At 39.3% G+C, this 19374-nt stretch overlaps 1 protein-coding gene across 3 annotated transcripts in view; it reads right to left on the bottom strand.

Annotated features, from left to right (window-relative positions):
* Positions 1-19374, bottom strand: part of Gab3 (GRB2 associated binding protein 3) — a 64993-nt gene that overhangs the window by 27916 nt on the left and 17703 nt on the right. For all 3 annotated transcript variants that reach the window (XM_070039456.1, XM_070039454.1, XM_070039455.1), the window contains exon 2: positions 4535-4838. In XM_070039456.1, coding sequence (XP_069895557.1) covers positions 4535-4838 — 304 coding nt within the window. The remainder of the gene's footprint in view (positions 1-4534; positions 4839-19374) is intronic.

Here is a 19374-nt window from a genome sequence, read left to right as displayed (position 1 = left end):
GGCTCTGCCCACCATTTTTCTCTCCATTTGTCCACCTTGTCTCTCTAACTTGCACTCCCCTCAGACAAGACCTGTTTTAGCTTCCTGGTATCCATTTTGTTGAATTGCCTGTTAAGTTTGCAAAGAGGTTACACCATGGAAATCTACCCCTGTTCATAGATGTTTCTATTTTAGATCTAACTTCCACATACGAGAGAAAACATATCCCCTTTGTCTCTGGGCCTATTTTACTTCACTCAATATATTTTTTCTAGCTCCATCAAATTCTCTACAAATGATGTATTTTTCCTTATGGACGAAGAAAGTTCTAATTCTAATTTTTATTGACCCATTCATCATTTGTAGAGCATCTGGGCTGTTTCCATGACTTGGTATTGTGAATAGTGCAATAATGAACATGGGTGTACAGGTACTTTTATTGTATCCTGACATGAAATCTTTTGGATAAATGCCAAAGAGTAGTATTACTAGATCATAGAGTAGTTCTATTTTGATTTTTTTGGAATTGCCATGCTGACTTCCATGGTGTTTGCCCTAATTTAACATTCTCCTTCTCATCAGTGGCATAAGAAAGTTCCTTTTTACCTGAATTCTTACCTAATTTAACATTCTCATTCTCATCAGTGGCATAAGAAAGTTCCTTTTTACCTGAATTCTTGCTAGCATTTGTTTTTGTTCATATTCATGATGATAACCACTCTGACTAGAGCGAGAGGGAATGTCAATTTGTTTTGATTTGCATTTCCTTTATGGCTAGAAATGTTATACATTTCTTCATGTATTTATTTGTAATTTTTACTTCCTTTGAGAAGTCTCTATTTAGCTTTTTGCCTATTTAGTAATTAGGCTATTGATTCATTGGTTTTACTGTTTTGAGTTCCTTGTATATTTTGTTTATTAGGCCTTGTCAGACATACATTTCAAAGATTTCCCATTCTGTAGGCTGTTTATTTTGTTTGGTTTTGTTGTTGTTTTTCACCATACAGAAGCTTTTTAGCTTGATCAAATCCTATTTGTTAATTCTTTCTTGCTGAGCCCCTGGAATTCTACTCAGGAAATTCCTGCCTATGCCAATAAGTTCTAGTGTTTTCTCTCGCTTTCCTGTAATGGTTTCAAGGTTTCAAGATCTATAGAACTTAATGTTTGCCCTGTTGGGTTTTGGTCTTGCATTGGTATGATCTTTGCTTGCTATGATCATATTCTTCCCTTTCAGAATGGGAATGTTTACTCTTTGTCACTGTATGTTAGGACCATGTAAATTGTTTCTTTGAATTTTACAAGACTTGAACTTCTGTAGAGACTTTCAAATTTTGAGCAATGCCTAAACTGTTGAGATTTTGATTGTACATAGGATAGTTATATCATTCCGAGTGGAGTTACGACATTTTTATTGTCTTTATTTGGAAACTAGGTATGGTTTAAGGGCTTGTGTTTGGGTGTCAACTTGATAAGGAGTGGACTTGTGATCATCTTGATTGTCAACTTCACTGCATTGCCATATGCCCGTGAAGGCATTTTGAGGGGCAATTCACTAAGTGGGTAAGATATGCCCTGAATGTGGGCAGAACCATTCAAAATAAACCAGGGTTCCTGGCAACAAATGGGGAAGAAGAAGGAAGCCCGTGAGCAAAGGCTCCACCACATGCTCTTGCTGTTATAATGTTCTGCCTTACCACAAACCCACAGCAATGGAGCAAGTGAACTAAAGACTAAAACCTTTGAAACCAAAATAAATCTTTCTTTTTAAGTTGTTTTCCTTGGATATATGCCAAAGCAATGAAAAGTCTTATTAACACAGTATACGTGTATATATAACCTAGTATTGCATCCACCATGTGACTAGAACTGTTCTAACCCTGATGATGTATCTGAGACAAAGACCTTGATTTTATCAGAGTACATTCTAACAGAAGAGTCAGACAAATAACACATAAGAAAAGAATTGTATTAATAATTCTTATCAGTAAAGAACAGGAAATACTTTCTCAAGAAGACTAACATTTTCTCCATCACCTGAGATCATGATATTACGATCGGAAAAGGCCAATGAGAAGCCTGCTTTTATTTCTCCTTTGAGCCAAACTGGCAGTATAGGATTCCTGAGTCAAAGAGACCCTGAACTGCCTTGGTTCAAGTATGGGCTCTAGGACCTACTCATCATGATACCACTTACCTTCTCCAAGTTTCCTTCTCTTCAGAGGAGAGATAATAATAACAACATATGTGCCATAGAACTAGTATGGGGATAAGACAAGTTAATATGCAGAAATGTTTTGTTCTGATTGATAGTACTGGGGACTGATCCTAGTCAAGGCTTTATGCTTGCTAGTCAGGCTGGTGTGACATGCTCCTATTCATGCCTCCTGGATATTTGGTATGGCTGTCATATTTTGCCACGCCCAAGTATTGATTGAGGTGGGGGTCGCAGAACTTTTTTGTCCCTGGGCTGGCCTGGAACCATGATTATTCTGATCTTTGCCTTTCAAGTAGCTAGGGTTATAGGAGTGAACCATCAAAGCCAGCTACAAAGGCATTTTAACAGAGCTTCTAGCCTAGGTACACATAATATGATGATTATTTTATGGTTGTTAGTGACAAAACACTATATAGTCATTCCTTTTATCTACAGTTTTACTTTTCATTGTTTCAGTTACCTACAATCAACTTTGGTCTGAATACGTGAAATGGAAAATTCCAGAAATAAATAATTCATTAGTTTTAAATTGCAAGCCATTCTGAGTAGTCTGATAAAATTTTATTCCATCCACACTGTGCTGCCTTCAATGTGAATCACCCCTTTGTTCAGTGTACTCACATTGCATACACTACCCACCCATTGGTCACGTAAGTAGTCCTCCTAGTTATCAAATAGACTGTCATAGTATCACAATGATTGTTTCAAAGTAGCAGTTATTTAGCTTAATAATGGTCCCAAGTGGAAGAATAGTGATGCTAGGAATTTGAATAAGGAAAAGAGAAATCATAAAGTGAACTTTTCCTCTAGGGAAAAGTTGAAAGTGTTTTAACTTAATAAAGAAAAATCAGGCTTTGGTGGCTCACACCTGTATTCTAGCTACTTAGGAGTCTGAGATCTCAGGATCATGGTTCAAAGCCAGCCTGGTCAGGAAAGTCCATGAGACTATTATCTCCAATTAACCAGCTAAAAGCTGGAAGTGGAGGTATGGCTCAAGTAGTAAGAATATGAGCCTTGAGGGAGGAAGCTAAGGGACAATACCTCACATCCTGAGTTCAAGTCCCAGTAGTGGTACACAAAAAAGGAAGGAAGGAAGAAAAGAAAAGGAAAAAAAAGAAAGAATAATAGAGTTTGGTACTATCCGAGGCTTCAGGGATCCTTGGAATGAATCCAATGCAGATAAGCTATTGTATGTGAAAATTCACAAGACTTGCTTGTCCGATACCTTGCTCTTTATTGCTGTTGTTTTTTTTTTTTTGATACTGGCAAACCTATATATGTTACCTATATATGCTTTGGTATAAATTCTGGATGAGAAAAGAAACAAAGTTAGCATGTACCAGGATGCATGAATATGTACATAATTTGAGCTGAAGGCAGGGAACAGCAGGGCTGGAGGAATTGGTCAGACTGTGACTTTACAAATATGCTTCATTGATTAAACCAAGGATAAATAACTTTCCATCAGTTCATTTTCCTTTATCTGAATGTTCTCAAAGCTCAGCAGTGTGACTGAAAAGCCTTACTGAATACATTTGCTGGTTCATAAGAAGAAGAGAATGGATGCAAATAAGACTCCCCATTGCCACCTACTGTTAATGTGGGTATTTTAGTGCCAGATGGTGAAAATCAGTAACTACTGAAATACTAAAGGAACTGTAGTCCAGATTCAGGGGTACTGTTTTGTCTATTAGAATAAGCCATTAAAAAAGAAGATTTAAATTCAAAATTTCATATTTTGAGAATCAGATTATTGTGTAATAATGCCAGGGCTCAATAACAAAATCCACAAAGGGATTACAATACATTTGCTATATGATATGGGAGGGGTAGTGTGTGTGTGTGTGTGTGTGTGTGTGTGTGAGAGAGAGAGAGAGAGAGAGAGAGAGAGAGAGAGAGAGAGAGAGAGAGAGAGAGAGAGAGAGAGAGAGAGAGAGAGAGAGAGAGAGAGAGAGAGAAACAAGCAAGACAGAGATAGCAAGTGAGACAGCAGAGACAGAGAGTACGAGAGATTAGATCCATTGTTTCCTCTACCCAGAAATGGTCCAGAGAAAACTTGCAGTTTATTTCCCTTGCAAACATCTGCAGTGCTGTATGTGAGTAGATCCTACTTTTACATGTTTTGGGTTTGAATCATAGAACCAGGTGAAAGAGCAATGTGTCATTTCCAGTACTTTACTGTATCTAATTGAGAATACCTGTGATGTTAATTAGATGGCTAAAATATCTTCAAGGAGACAAGCCTGGCACATTGTACCATTTTCCTACAATGGCTCTCCAGTAGAGGCACAACATCCCATGCTGTCCCTTAGCACACAGGAGCTCCAGTTTTGCTCTTACCTCCACTGCCCTCCAGATGACTGAGGTTGCAGACCTGACTGATGCTGTGCACCCACACCTGCATTTCTTCTTCAGTCTTGGCCACCAGGTAGAATGTACGGGAAGTGGTCTTGACAATGAACACAAAATTATTCTGAAATTCCTTCCGAACGAACCCGGGGCCTGCATGTTTCCACACAGCACATTCACTGAGGTCTATCACACGGATGGGCTTGCTGGAGTGCTTGGTCCTGTAGTACTCCAAAACATCTGGGTTGCCGCTCATGCGACCCCGCCGGAGGACAAACCAGCGCTTGCGCCATGCCTGCAGAAACAATTCAACATCGAGTTATTGTAGTAAGTGCTCTTTCTTATCAGGCTCTTCCAAGAACAATATGTTGTAATTGAAGGAAAGAAACAAATCAGCCATTCTAATAATGAGAGAATTCGTTTTAAAGATCAAGTGCATCATCATTTGCAAGTCTTTACTGTGTGATTATAAGGATGGGAGTCCAAGGATGCTATTCACATCCATAGTTTTGACAAGGAAATGGGGGAACCTCTGGATTCCCTATCTCATTACATGTACATTCTATGCCACTGTGCCAGCCCACATGGCTAACACATCCTTGCATTAGCCCCAATTAGGAATTGAGCACAGAGACGGGCAACACGCTGACCTAGCAGGACTTCCTTCCACTACAGACTCTCATTTTAACAGTTGGCAAATGCAAATGGAGAAATTTATGGCTGTGTGGTTTTCTCTCCAGTGTTGTGGCATGTGTGACAGCCGGAAGTGTGGTGCTGCTGGGAGGCATGGTGAACAACGAGGCAGGAAGTCTTGTGAATCTAGCTTCATTTATTACTGATACTTTTATAAGCCTATCAGCCCTGATCAAGAGGCCAAGGAAAAAGGAAAAGCCATCATCTGTAATGTTCTCATCTCCCTTTCTTTCTCAGATAACATGAGACTTGAGGTAGCAAAGAATACAAAGAAGTGCTGAAAAGTGAAAATGAAGACCAATTGTCACAAAAGATCTACAAGTATGCCTTAAACTAACAGCTGGCAGCCATTCCAGGTAAGTTGATGCAGGTAAAGCCTGGCTTGGTTCTGCCTTTACAGACATATAAAGCTCTGAGGAAAGGTTTGCTTCTCAGGAGATCGACAAGGCAGTATGATTGTCTGTGCTTTTAAGACAGGGGAAAACAATAGCATGTTCACATGCTCATTGAGATAATCTAGGACAGAGGAACAATGAATGGTTTCATGATCTCATGTTGCAAAAACATGACATTGGATGGCAAGGGACCACTAAAGATGACAGGAGGAACTTGTCTTGCCTGGAGATTTGGAACACGGGAGGTGGAAAACTTGAACTTTTGGCAAAGACTGGCAAACAAGGCATGGGATAATGTCATGTGTGCCTACTGAAGAAAGCTTCAATGGGGAGCTTGGAGTGCCCCCAAAATTTCCAAGGGCCAATTTAGTGGGGAAATGTGAAGAGGAACTTTGCTGAACTTCTCAAAAAAAAATAAGGTTCTAAAAGAGGAAGTCCAACTGAGCACAGACAAATTTCATATTAACTGCCCTTAATGCAAGGGGAAATGACACAGAAAAGTATTCATTCATACAACAAGCAATATTAATATTGCTGGACGTTGGGAAAGCCATGTCGAAGCAAGCCTCAGACCTTGCCATTCACAATCTTCTCAATGTCAGGGGAAGTGGGCAGATGGATAGGGGGATAATTACAGCCAGTGAGATAAGTGTTACGATAAGAGAAAGCCAAGATGCTGCAGGGAGCACAGAGTCATCTATCAGACCAGTGGTCTGAGGACACTCCAGGAAGATCTGGGGGCTAAGGTGAGATTGAAACAGGGCAGAGGAAGGAGCATTATTAAGATGGAAAATGCATAAAGCTTTATGTAATACTTTAGCAAGCTGAAAGGCATATATGAGGGCAGAAAGGAAAAAGAAGAGTCACAGTGCAACTTGCATAGGATTTAATGCAACCTTCAACTAAATCGTGAAAAACTGCCACAATATTCTCCTTACTATTGTACATTCCAACCTAAGAGCTATGATTATGTAAAAATAAGAATAATGCATCACTGGAGCTCTTTGCTTCATAGATCAAAGGCCCAGATTAGTTAATAGATAAATGATAAGAAAAAGGAAACACCAGAACAAGATAGCAACCAATGGACTGTGAAAAAATACTTGCAAACCACATATCTGATAAGGTATTATTATCCAAGATTTTAAAAGAACTCTTACAATTCAGAAGCAGGAAACCAAATAGCCTAATTTAAACATGGGCAAAGGATCAGAACAGAAAATTTGTACAGACATACAAATGGCGAACAGTTACATGAAAAAAAAAGTTCAACATCGCAAATCATGTGGGAAATGAACATTGAAACTATAAGATATTACTTCGTACACATTAGTGTGTAGCAAAAAGAAATCCTTGTATATTGTTGACAGGAATGTAAATTAGTACAGCTATTATGAAATTAAACCTACAAGAACTACCATATGACCCAGCAATTTCTGTTCTGGGTATTATACCCAAAGGAGATGAAATCAACATGTCATAAAGATATCTGCACCACTGTGTTTACTCTATCATTATACAAAATAGCAACGGATAGGCTAGATCTAAGAATCTATAAATAAACAAATGAAAAACAATCTGTCACCTATAATAGGATATAATTCAGCCTTAAAAAGGAAAGACATCACCTGTTGCTGGTGGACCATGCCTGTAATCCTAGCTACTCAAGAGGCTGAGATCTGAGGATTGCAGTTCAAAGCCAGCCCAGGCAGGAACATCCATGAGACTCTTAACTCCAATTGACTACCAAAAAGCCAGAAGAAAAGCTGTGGCTCAAGTGGTAGAGTGCTAGCTGTAAGCATGAAAGCTCAGGGACAGCTTCCAGGCCCTGAGTTCAAGCCCCAGGAGCAACATACACACACACACACACACACACACACACACACACACACAAACCATACAGTGCAACTATGTATAAAGATTATATATGGAACCTCAATGAAAACTGTTAATAACTAGGGGAGTGCAGGATAAGGGAAGAGTTGGTGAAGATAGGGCTATTCTGAGAAAAATGTATGCATGTCTGAAATACCATTGTGAAAGTCCTTGGTTCAATTAATACATGCTAAAAACATGGATGACAGGAAAGCAAAACAGGCTCTGTTGTGGGGTGGGTACAGTTAAAGAGGGTAGGGCTCAAGAAGAGGGTGAATGAAAATGAATTTGGTCAAGTACTTAATTTGCATGCATGAAAGTACAACAATAAAACCTGTTGAAATTACTTTAAGAAAAAAGGGAATTGGGGGGTAGAAAAGAGAGATAGAGGGGGTGAGGTTTATCCCATTTGTACATGTGTGGAAATGTCACAGTAAAACTCCCTTTGTATACTCTTGAATGCTACTAAAACAACATCTAAGCTGGGGGGCTGGGGGCTTATACCTGTAATCCTAGCTATTGAGGAAGCTGAGATCTGAGGATGGCAGTTCAAAGCCTGTGTGGGCAGGAAACTCTGGGAGACTCTTATAACCAATTAACCATCAAAAAGCCAGAAGTGGAGCTTTGACCCAAGTGGTAGAGTGCTAGCCTTCACTGAAAAAGCTCAGGGACAGCACCAAGGCTCTGAGTCCAAGCCCCAAGATGGGTATGTGTGCATATATGCATGCACATACATATACACCAAAACAAACAAGACAAAAACAATAACAAAATGTCTAATGCATAGAGAGAATGATAACGTTATTTTCAAGGGTGAGGCTTAGGAGACAATGAAAAGATGTATGTCAGAGGATCCACAGAAGAAGTCTAGAGACATAATATACAAAATAGGAGTATATTTTTATTCTATTAAATGTTTTGTTTAAAAGGGAAGATTTTGACATGAAAGCAGCACAGCCTCTGTTGAGGGGTAGACAGGGAGTGAGGGCAACAGAGAGAGCGAATGAGGGAGTTAGTATGTATATGTACATATGTGTGTGTATCTATACATATATATACACATATCAATGAAGCCCCTCCATAAAACTAACATAACTAACAAAAACCTTTTTTCAAAAGTCAATCTTGCTGGGCACTGGTGGCTCTCAGTAATCCTAGCTATTCAGGAGGCTGAGATCCGAGGACTGTGGTTTGAAGGCAGCCCCGGCAGGCAAATCTATGACATTCTTATCTACAATTAACCACCAAAAAGCCTGCGGATGAGCTGTGGCTCAAGTAGTAGAGCGCTAGCGTTGAACAAAACACTCAGGTACAGCATTCAGGCCCACACAGACATAGACATAGACAAAGACATACACAGACACAAAGTCAATCTTAGTTGTTTTTGTCACAAAGCAACTATGTGAACCATTTTGCTATCATATTATACTGTAATCCTCAACTATGCACAATAAAACTTATTTTTAAAATGAAAGAAAAATAACATGATAGAAGGAGGATCTATGGATTAAACGAGACTTAAAAGATTTATTAAAAATTTAAAAGTATGCCTACAAGATACATAAAGCTTTATGATAAAAGCAAAAATACAAAGAACAAAATTTCTAGATAAGTCATGATTGCAGCTACTTTGGGGATAGGAGGAGGTTGTGATCATGAAAAAGAAACTTCTGGGCTGAGGATATTGCTCAGTGGTAAAACTCCTGTCTACCATACATGAATCCCCAGGTTCTATTCCCAGCACCACCAAAAAGAAGAAAGAGGAAGAAGAGTAGGAGATGGAGGAAGAGGAGGAGGAGGAGGAAGAGCTCTGCTTCTGGGGTAGATATTTCCCTCCTTTTGGTAGTAATGAAGTCAGAGTTTTCTCTTGCTAGGCAATTACCCTACTTGAGCCATGCTCCAGTTCAGGATGTTTCCATTTTGTAATAATTTTACTGCTGGCTAGAATTAGCTGTGCTGCTTTACCTTTCTGGCTCAGGCCCTTGCTGCTAGGTACTTGTGAGCAACTTGGGAAGGTAAGATGTAAAAGAGGTGTAGAGCTCAGGATAGAAGTGAAGATGAACCTGTGTCAACTGGATCTAAAAAGCAGAATGACTATGCAAATATCTACAATCAGAACTCAAAGAAATGGATTATTGCCTGGCACTGGTGGTTCACACCTGTAATACTAGCTACTCAGGAGACTGAGATATGAGGATTGTGGTTCAAAGCCAGCCCGGGCAGGAAAGTCCAAGAGACTCTGATCTCTAACTATCAGAAAACCAGAAGTGGCGCTGTGGCTCAAGTGGTAGAGAGCTAGCCTTGAGCTGAAGAGCTGAGGGACACCGCCCAGGCCCAGAGGTCAAGCCCCACGACCAAAAACGTATAAAGGACTATCAAGCAGGAGGATTGTTGAATTAACATTTAGGAAACATGCATTTCAATTTGAATATTGGCTTTTATTTATTTATTTATTTGCCGGTCGTGGGGCCTGAACTCTGGGCCTGAGCGCTGTCCCTCAGCTCTTCAGCTCAAAGCTAGCGCTCTACCACTGGAGCCACAGCACCACTTCCGGCTTTTTCTGTTTATGTGGTGCTGAGGAATCGAACCCAGGACCTCATGCTTGCAAGGCATTCACTCTACCGCTGAGCTACCTTCCCAGCCCCTGAATTTTGGCTTTCTGTGAGACCATCAACAAGCAACATATCTTGTGAAAACCTCAGTCCTACCATGTGGAATTGGAGATAATAAACCGTACCTTGAGTCTGTTATAATATAATTGTGGTGAACCATTGAGACACAGGTGACAAAATAGCATCATTTTGAAAGTTACCTATAAAATGACAATGAACTTGTTTCCACCCATGGCACACGATACCATTTGCCCTGGGAAAACTGCTTTTTCCCCTTCTGGAGATCACCCTTCCTCCACTGTCAACGATGAGCTTTTGAGGACTTTTCCATCTCTGACCAGCAAAAGATCTATTTCCCATCAGCCTTTCCTGCCACAGCCACCAAGCTGACTCATTATCACCTCACCACTATCATCCCAACAACAAAAACATGTCACATCCTGTAACCCTGTGGAAAAGTGTTTATGTTCATTTCTAGAATCTGAGAGAGGCTAAACTGAACTTCTCTTAGAAAGGTATGTCTTGCTTATATTATAGGCCTATTAGGTTTTATGGAATTATTAGTGGAAAATGTTATCTAATCCTTCTGAGAATAAACATGTATTATTCTCCTCTTAGAGCAATTCAACTTGTTGATTTCACAGTTTATGAACATGTACTAGTTTATCTCCTTTTTCTATCTCATGGGCAATACTCTTTTTTATTATGTATTTGAACACTTTTTCTGTACATATGTTCCATTTTCTCATTATCATCAATTGGTTAGTTCCTGATTTTTCCTCTAATTAATGTAATTTTCTTCCTTGTTATAGGTTTTTTAAATAAAATTTTAAGTAGTTGTACAAAGATGTTTCAATTTACCAAATCAGATTATAAGCACAATGCACCATAGTTTGTCTTTTAATGGAGAGACACAGCAGAGTAAAAGAAGATGGAGGTGCCTCTAAGTCTGAGGTGAGTCCTATGTAAATGGCAAGTGAGGTAAAGAACACATTTTCCAGGAAAAAGGTATTAAAACTTAAAATCTGGATTTCCTTTTTATAGGGTGAGTTCTACTCTCTTACCTAAACTCATATTTTGCAGTCCTATCCCTTAGTACCTCACAATATGGCCCTGCAGGAAAATAGTTAAATTAACGTCATCAGGATGGGGCCTAATCATCCATGACTGACATCCTTAGAAGAAGAGGATATGGGGACATAAAAGTGTATAGAAGGAGGGGGCCTGGAAGGTGGCTTAGTGATATAGTGGTTGCCTCGCATGCATGAAGCCCTGGGTTTGATTCCTCAGTACCACATAGCCAGAAAAAGCCAGAAGTGGTGCTATGGCTCACGTGATAGAGTGCTAGCCTTGAGCAAAAGAAGCTCAGGGATGTGCCCAGGCCCTGAGTTCAAGCCCTAGTACTGGCAAAAAAAAAAAAAAAAAAAAAAAAAAAAAAACTTGGAAAACATTGTGTAGAGGCATGGGGAGAACATGTGCAGCCTTCCTTCCTCAAGCCTCAGAAGTAACCATGTTGACAACTTTATTTCAGATACAAAGACTCTAGAACTATGAAGCAACACATTTCTGTTGTTTAAACAACCCAATTTGTGATAGTTTGTCAGATATTCTCTGACAAACTATGTAAGTATCTGATAAACTATATAAGTAAACATATATATCCCCCAATCCTTAATATTTACCTCAATTACCTAGAAGAACTTTCATTTGCAGTCATATTGGTGAACTTGGCACTGAAGTTGCTGTAAAGCCAATCTAGAAAATCCAAACAAATACATGAAGCAACTGCTTTCAGACATTAGATGGCAGTCTGGGCAGGGCTATGATCTCTATGAGAAGGTAAACAAAGAGGGAAGCCCTATGACCATCCAGGCTTTCAGCTTAGAGGCAAATTCTGGACCACAATCTGAGCAACCTTGCTCAGTTAGAAAAATAGAGATTCAATTTCTAGGTGGTTGGGGTGGCTACAATTATTTGGAGGAAATGGGACTAGAGATGATGGAATTATACAGACAAAGATATCTAGATAGGGATTTCCCCTACAAGACTTCAGCTGCATACTAACATGCACACGGGGAGAGTAAAATCCCATGAGGTAAATCCAAAACAACCACATGGGAACCACAAAACGAATAACTACCAGAGCTCACATAGGAGATGTTCTGATTTTGGATCTGCTAAAATGCAGCAGCCTGGACACACCTTGGAAGAGGGAATAGAGCCATAGTATCCCTAGAGTTATGTTACTCTACACCCGACCTAGGAAAGCTTAAGAAGAAGCCTTGGAATGATCAGAGTGATCTACAAGTTACTAAACTTCCTACTGAAACAATGTTCAACAATTGTTAAAACAAAACAAAACAAAAAACCTAAGACATTCAACAGTCAATGTTTGTAATGTCCAGCATCTAAAATCTTACTAAAAATGCAAATAATCAGAAAAATGTGACCCACAACAAAAAAAAACAGAAAGAGACCTAAAAATAGCAGATATAATGGAATGAGTAAATGACTTTAAAACAATTATGATTATTTGAGATTTAGAAGCGAACATGTACATTATGAGAGAATAAGATATAAATAAGAAAAATGGAAGTTACGGAGGTAAACAGACAGCATCTGACATGTAAAATTAACTAGGATGGACATAGTATCATCTTAGACACGAGGATGTGATTAGTGAGCCTGAACAACAGAGAGAAAAGGATGGTGGGAAAGAATAAAACAACCACAGCTGTTAAAAATATAAATTCCTGGACATCACCTTCAGTGATCCAATTTCACCAGGCCTGGCTTGGGGCCCAAAATGGGCACTTTCAACAAGCATTCCTTCAGATTTTGATGAATAAAGGAAAATGACCAAAAATAAGAACTATACACACTCATACTTACTGACTTCATTTACTGTCATTTTCTTTAACTATTATTTATTTGATGATGATTTTCAAAAGCCTCTTTCCAACTTGGATCTTTCCAGTGAACTTCGGATTCATACAGCTAACCAAGTAGCAGGTATCTCCACTTATTTCTCAAACTTAACATAGCCATAATGAAGCTTTTGATTTCATGTCACTCAGACTCACCCCTCTCTTGGCTTTCCTTTTCCTAAAAGCAGGAAGATTGGAGTAATTGTTTCTTCTAACTCCACATCCAAATTCCTAGTAAGTTTTGTTGCCTCCTGCTTTCACATTTTGTTTTTCAGTCAACTTCTCCCAATGAGCATCCCCTAGTCCAAGTCACCATTGTGTCTCATCTTCCTATATCCACTCTCAACTTCCCTCATAAATCCATTTCAATAGAGAAGTCAATGACCTTTGCAAACCATAAATCATTTTGCTCCCTTGGTTAGTATCCTCCAAATGAATATGATTAATATCACATCACCATATTTCCATTTTGGTGTTTCTCTCTTTTTGACACTATTCTCTGGATTGGTAGAACGTGGCACAGAATAATTGCTTAGCAAATACTTAAATGAATGAATTCCATACATGATTTCATGGTGTTATAGATCTAGGTTTAAAACACTACTCTTGAGAAACATGATTAGTTTGTGGGTTTATAACAAACCTACTTTCTAGGATTTACTAACCATGTATATATATTATATATTAGGAGCTGGGGATGTAATGGTAAACCATCTGGATAATGGTCTCTAAGCTGGACCCTCTTATACCAGGCAAGTGCTTTTCCTCTGGAGACATGTGCCAGGCCTTTCACTTTTCTAGTTTGTTTTTTTGAGACAGGGTCCCAGCGTTCTTGCCAGGTCCAACGTAACTGGGATTACCATGTCCAGACCAGAGCCAGGCTTTTAACTCAAAACCAGCAAATGCTCTATGCAGACATTGCAGCATGTTGTTCAGAATTAAATTTGGGTGTGTGAGTGAGCAGCTAATGACTTTCCAGAGCATATCTAGGATGTGCAGTTATCAGCTAGTAGGAGGGCTCTCAAAGCTGAAATTTGAGCACTTTTTTTTCCTGCACTCAACTGTACTCGCCCCGTAAAATTAAACCTGGCTGAATTATAAAAGATTCCACTTCTTTGGATCTAGAATTCATTCCAATAAAATGGAAGTGGCCTGTCTGGATTGTTACTGTTTTGAAAAGACCCTGAAATGAAGCAAGAAACATCCTGAAAATCTCCGGGGCTGTAAAAGAGACACCTTGGATCTAAACTGCTTTTCTGGCAAGAGTGATTACTGTCCTTTTGTTTCAACAGAATTGGCCCCCTTCCCCCTCTGCAGTGGTGAAATCCCTAAGCTATGAAATCATTTCCTTTGCATGTGCACAGGATGGGTCAGCAACCTGCTTCCATGGCCAGGCGTTCCAACACAGGCTGAGAAAGCAAAACTGACAGCTATCTGCATTTGGAGTTCTTAGTTTGGATTCTTCAACATTACTGTTTTTCACTCCTCTGTGCGTAAAATACTTTATGGCCTTGTCTACTTCTGACCAATGGATCTGCTAGTCAAAGTGTCTAGAACTCCAGGATTTCGATGTTCACATTCTGGTTGTTCTGGTTGCTTGCAGGCACTGGTCTCCTGTTGAGCTATTTTTTTGTTGACCTCATTGGCAAGCCTGCAGGAGGTGCCTCAGATTAGAGCACAATGAGAAAATAATGTCACTAAGGACATGCCTAGATCAATTACGGAGTTTTCAAGTAGTGTATGATTTGGTCTGATAGAGGATTTTTAACTGTTACACTTTATGAAGGAAGATGGAAAACTGGAATTAATACTAGTTTGGGAGTACTGGGAGGTATATATAAAAGAATCCCAGACATCAAGCCACAACTAGTGAACGTCAACTGATCTTCAACTCTCCCTGGAAGCTTAGCCTGTGCTCACCTCAGTTCTGGTTTGTGATAGCAGGAATGTCGTCTCTCTCTCTCTCTCTCTCTCTCTCTCTCTCTCTCTCTCTCTCTCTCTCTCTCTCTCTCTCTCTCTCTCTCTCTCTCTGTGTGTGTGTGTGTGTGTGTGTGTGTGTGTGTGTGCTGGTTCTGGGGCTTGAACTCAGGGCTCGGGTGCTATCCCTAAGCTTCTCTTTGCCTAAGGCTAGGGCTCTATCACTTCAGCCACAGTTTAACTTCCCATGTTTCTTTCTTTCTTTTTTTTTTTTTTGGTAGTTTTAATGGAGATAAGAGTCTCACAGACTTTCCTTCCCGAGCTGGCTTTGAACCATGATCCTCAGATCTCAGCCTCCTGAGTAGCTAGGATTACAAGCAGGAGCCATTGGTGCCTGGCTTCCTTTGATATTTTTTAACAGTCTTAACATATAATACATGCTCAACTCATTGCAGCTGACCAAATGATTGACTGAAATGGGTTTGGTTAGAGAAGGGCAATGTGAGGGATTTCTTGTGAATGTACAGTTCTGTATAATGGCTTCAGTGGTAGTGACATGAATCTACACAAATGATGAGATTGCAGAGGCTTCCACTTGCACACACAGAAATACATGCAGCTATAGTGACACTGGATATTTCTGTATAACTTCCTTTGAATTTAATGATTTCAAAATAATAGGTTTATAAAAAGTGGATACCTAATCTAAAAGAAAAATTTCAAGTACAGAAAAAAGTAAAGGTGAGAAAAGTAAAAGGCATAAAATACAATTTTTTAATTTTACTCCAAAAGTACCTACAATTACTTTAAATAGGTATGGGCCCAATGCTCCAATGAAAAGGTGTTTATGGAATGAGTACTGTGGGCCAATCCCTGGGATATGTGCAATTGCAATGCTAATGTAAGGCAAGTGCTGGCCAAGCATAATACATGGATGACTTAATAACTACCAGGAGCTTTAGAGTGACAAGAGGGTGAAAATAGAGATGTGGCAGTTTTCAGATGACAGAAGACACACTCAGGATAAAACTGATGGGACTAGGTCATAAACTTAGAGAGGAGAGGTCTAGGTTGAATCACAGACTTGTGGTTTTCAATTGGTAATAATATTATCATTTAATAGTAACTCAGTCCTTTGCATGGAACAAGGCGAATGAATATTCACTGGTGGCCTTTGTTTCTCTTCCAAGGGTATTAACTTACATTGATAACCTAGTGAAGTTATCAAGACAGCTACTACCTTAATTTTCTAGAAAAATATGCTGTACCCAGGCAAATGACGTCTCTTGCTAAGTACCAGTAAAGCTAAATCCAAGTTGTGTAGATCCCCGTTTGCAGTGTTCAAGAACATTATCTCTAATGAATTTAGACTAAAGAGAGAAAGCAGGAGATGCAGCCCAAAAAGTACATTCCATTCAAGATAGCTTCGATCCGTTTTCAAGCTTATTGCTCTCATTCACCCTGCAGCTTCCCTGGAAGTGTTTGGAGGAAAATGGAGTGCTAGAGCAAGTTACCTTCAAAGTCACATGTGAGGGACTTTCAGCAAAACACTGCTCCACCACATGAAACTGTAAAGCTGTTTTTCACATATTTAGTTCTGTACCCCCAAATGGAATATTTCTGTCCTTTACATTCAAGTATTCTTTGAACTCCAGATTACACAGAGGGGAAAAGGAAAGAGGAATAAGACTTGCTCTTGTCTGATTTACAGACTTTTTGTTTCCTTTTATATTCTTCCTCATCCTTATTCCTCTGACTATGAACAAGTTTTCTCTAGTGTGTTTCTCTTGTTCTTGTGTCGCTAATGACATACACTTAGTAAAATGCTGGTTAGTGTTTAGGAAGCCTAACTACTCAATTACTGACTGCCATTTGTAAGGTCTCCAAGAATTTTGGATGTGGTCCCAGAACATGAAATGAAAGAAAGCATTTGGCAACAACTTGGAGGTTTTCAATAACTTCCCAAGACCTGCTCCTCTAAGCCAAGGTCCCATTCTCTTTCCAGTGGTTGCACCTTGAATGCATTCAGGAAGTTTGGGGTATATTTATGAATTGCAAGAGGTTAAAATCATTGAAAAAAAACAGAATTTTGGTCAATCTTCTATTTTCTGCTGAGGTTTACTCAACTTCCTTGCCAAGGGGGACCACAAAGGCCATGGGACACAAGGGTAGGGGTGTGGGAATTTCCAGGAGCAGGTTACATTGCTCCTTTCTGTCATGGCTCTGTGCCGGGAGCCCTGGGATTTCTGGTGACCCTTCAGCCTGATGGCCTGCAACCTTCTGCTCCCTATCAGATAGAGTTGGGATTTGTCCCAGGCATGGAATAACTTCCTGTGATTGTGCGAGAGATGACCTGGCCCACAGGATCTACTTCCATAGCTTGTCAACAGAGACAGAAAAGTCCTCTATCTCTGCAATGTGATGGACCTTGGGAAGAGAAATTCTGAGGAGAAATGTTTAGCAGAGATAAAGAGAGTCAAGAGGGCTGTGTTCAAGCATAGCCACACGACATGACACCAGCGTGACCTTCCTCAGATATTGCCAACTAAAGTGCCAGTGAATATCCTGGTGAGTTTCTCATTTTCCCTTGTGTGGCAAGATCTTACAGGTCATTAAGAGCAGCCTAACAAATTTGCAGGTGTTACAAACCTGGGTCACGGATCTACTAGGCACTGGCATCAGGATGGCAAAGAATGGATTGGAACAATGAGCTAAAACCAACTGGAAAATAATTAGTTACTTTGAACTTGAGTAAATTCTGAAATAGGTTAAGAATCTAAAGTGTGATGGAAACACAAGAAGAGGTAATCAAGTCTGCATAAGTATTCAAAGCAAGTATCATACAGAGGAAGTGATGTCAGAGGTTAGCTCACTAGAATGTTAGGCAGAAGTAGCAGTGATGGCTACACAGTATTGTAAAGGTAACTGATGCCACTGAAGTACTACTGAGAAATGATTACAATGACCAATATGTATGTATATTTTACCATAATTAAAAATATCCATTAATCAATTGAAAACTCTGTGCCCAGGTTAACACAGTGTGTGCTTGCTTAAGTTCCTGTCTTAGCATGAAGCTAAGATCTCAGAGGCCATCTCCCTGACCACTAATATCCAGATACTAGAAGATGAGATGAACTAACCTAATACAGAGACTTCCCATGAGTTGGTTAGATTTCCTTTCTTGATTTTGGATTCTTTTCATTTCTTTTGGCGAGTTCATAAAGGAGAGTTATGCCAACATATACTCAGAAATCTCTATTACTTTGGGCTTCTTTTGCAGAAACCTCTTTTTTAAGTTGTAGCAGTCACATAGGCCAAACAAAAGAGTAGCTTGTCTAGATTTGTATTTGTCTGGTGTCTAATGAGGTTGGGCACTAATTTCTATGTGTCGTGTGCTTTTGTAAACTCTGGAAATTACTGTGTACTTTGCTCACTTTTCAATTCTGGTATTTATCCTTTTTCTAATAATTGGTAATGATAATTCATAGAGCTAAACTAGTTGATGAAACATTTTCACACCTTATCAGGTACATATATCTTCTAAGTTATATCATATGGCCTGAAGAGCAACCAGTGTATAAGTTTATAACATAAGCTAAAAAAGCACTCAGCATATAGGAGATACGTGCTGAAGGATTGAATGAATCAGTGAATAAACACGTTTTTCATATAACAAATCCCAGTCTCTTTCTTTAGAAAGGGTTTTTCCCACACCAAGTTCCGACTGACATTCAACAACATTCTCTTTTAAAGAGCACATTATTAAGTTGGGTACCAGTGGCTCATGCCTGTAATCCTAGCTACTCAGAAGGCTGAGATCTGAGGATCACAGTTCAAAGCCAGCCCGGGCAGGAAAGTCTGTGAGACTCATCTCCAATAAACCACTAGAAAACCAGAAGTGGCACTGTGGCTCAAGTGGTAGAATGCTCTCCTTGAGCTGAAGAGCGCAGGGACAGCGCCCAAGCCGAGTTCAAGCCCCACGACAACCAAAAAAAAATGTTTTTTTAAAGAGCACATTATTTAATTTTCTTTACACTTAAATCAAACACATCTGGAACTGATTTCTCATATCTATATTAAGTGAGAGTGATCTATAGTCATTTTTGTTCTGTACTGTAATCTCTTTGCCAAATGGTGTTAAAATGATAGTAACTTCATGGAACTAATTGAAAATATTTGCATTTTCTCTGCCAAAAGCATGGGAGTTATGTACTTTTCAAAGTTCAAAATAGCTCCAATATATAAGCCTTCAGAATTAGGTAGCTGACTTGAAGATTATTATCTGATAATAATGTTCATCTTTTTTGTATTTCCTTAATAATTTTGATAAGGATAATATTTGGGGGCTAATATTTTGAAGTATAACTTCTTTGAGAAAATGATATTAGATACTCAGTCTGAAAATTTGG

The sequence above is a fragment of the Dipodomys merriami genome, unplaced genomic scaffold (genome assembly GCF_024711535.1).
Source record: "Dipodomys merriami isolate MVZ:Mamm:240054 unplaced genomic scaffold, mDipMer1.0.p SCAF_3, whole genome shotgun sequence".
Taxonomy (NCBI): domain Eukaryota; kingdom Metazoa; phylum Chordata; class Mammalia; order Rodentia; family Heteromyidae; genus Dipodomys; species Dipodomys merriami.
The sequence above is the reverse complement of the archived record's forward strand: the minus strand, read 5'-3'. Positions and strand labels throughout refer to the sequence as shown.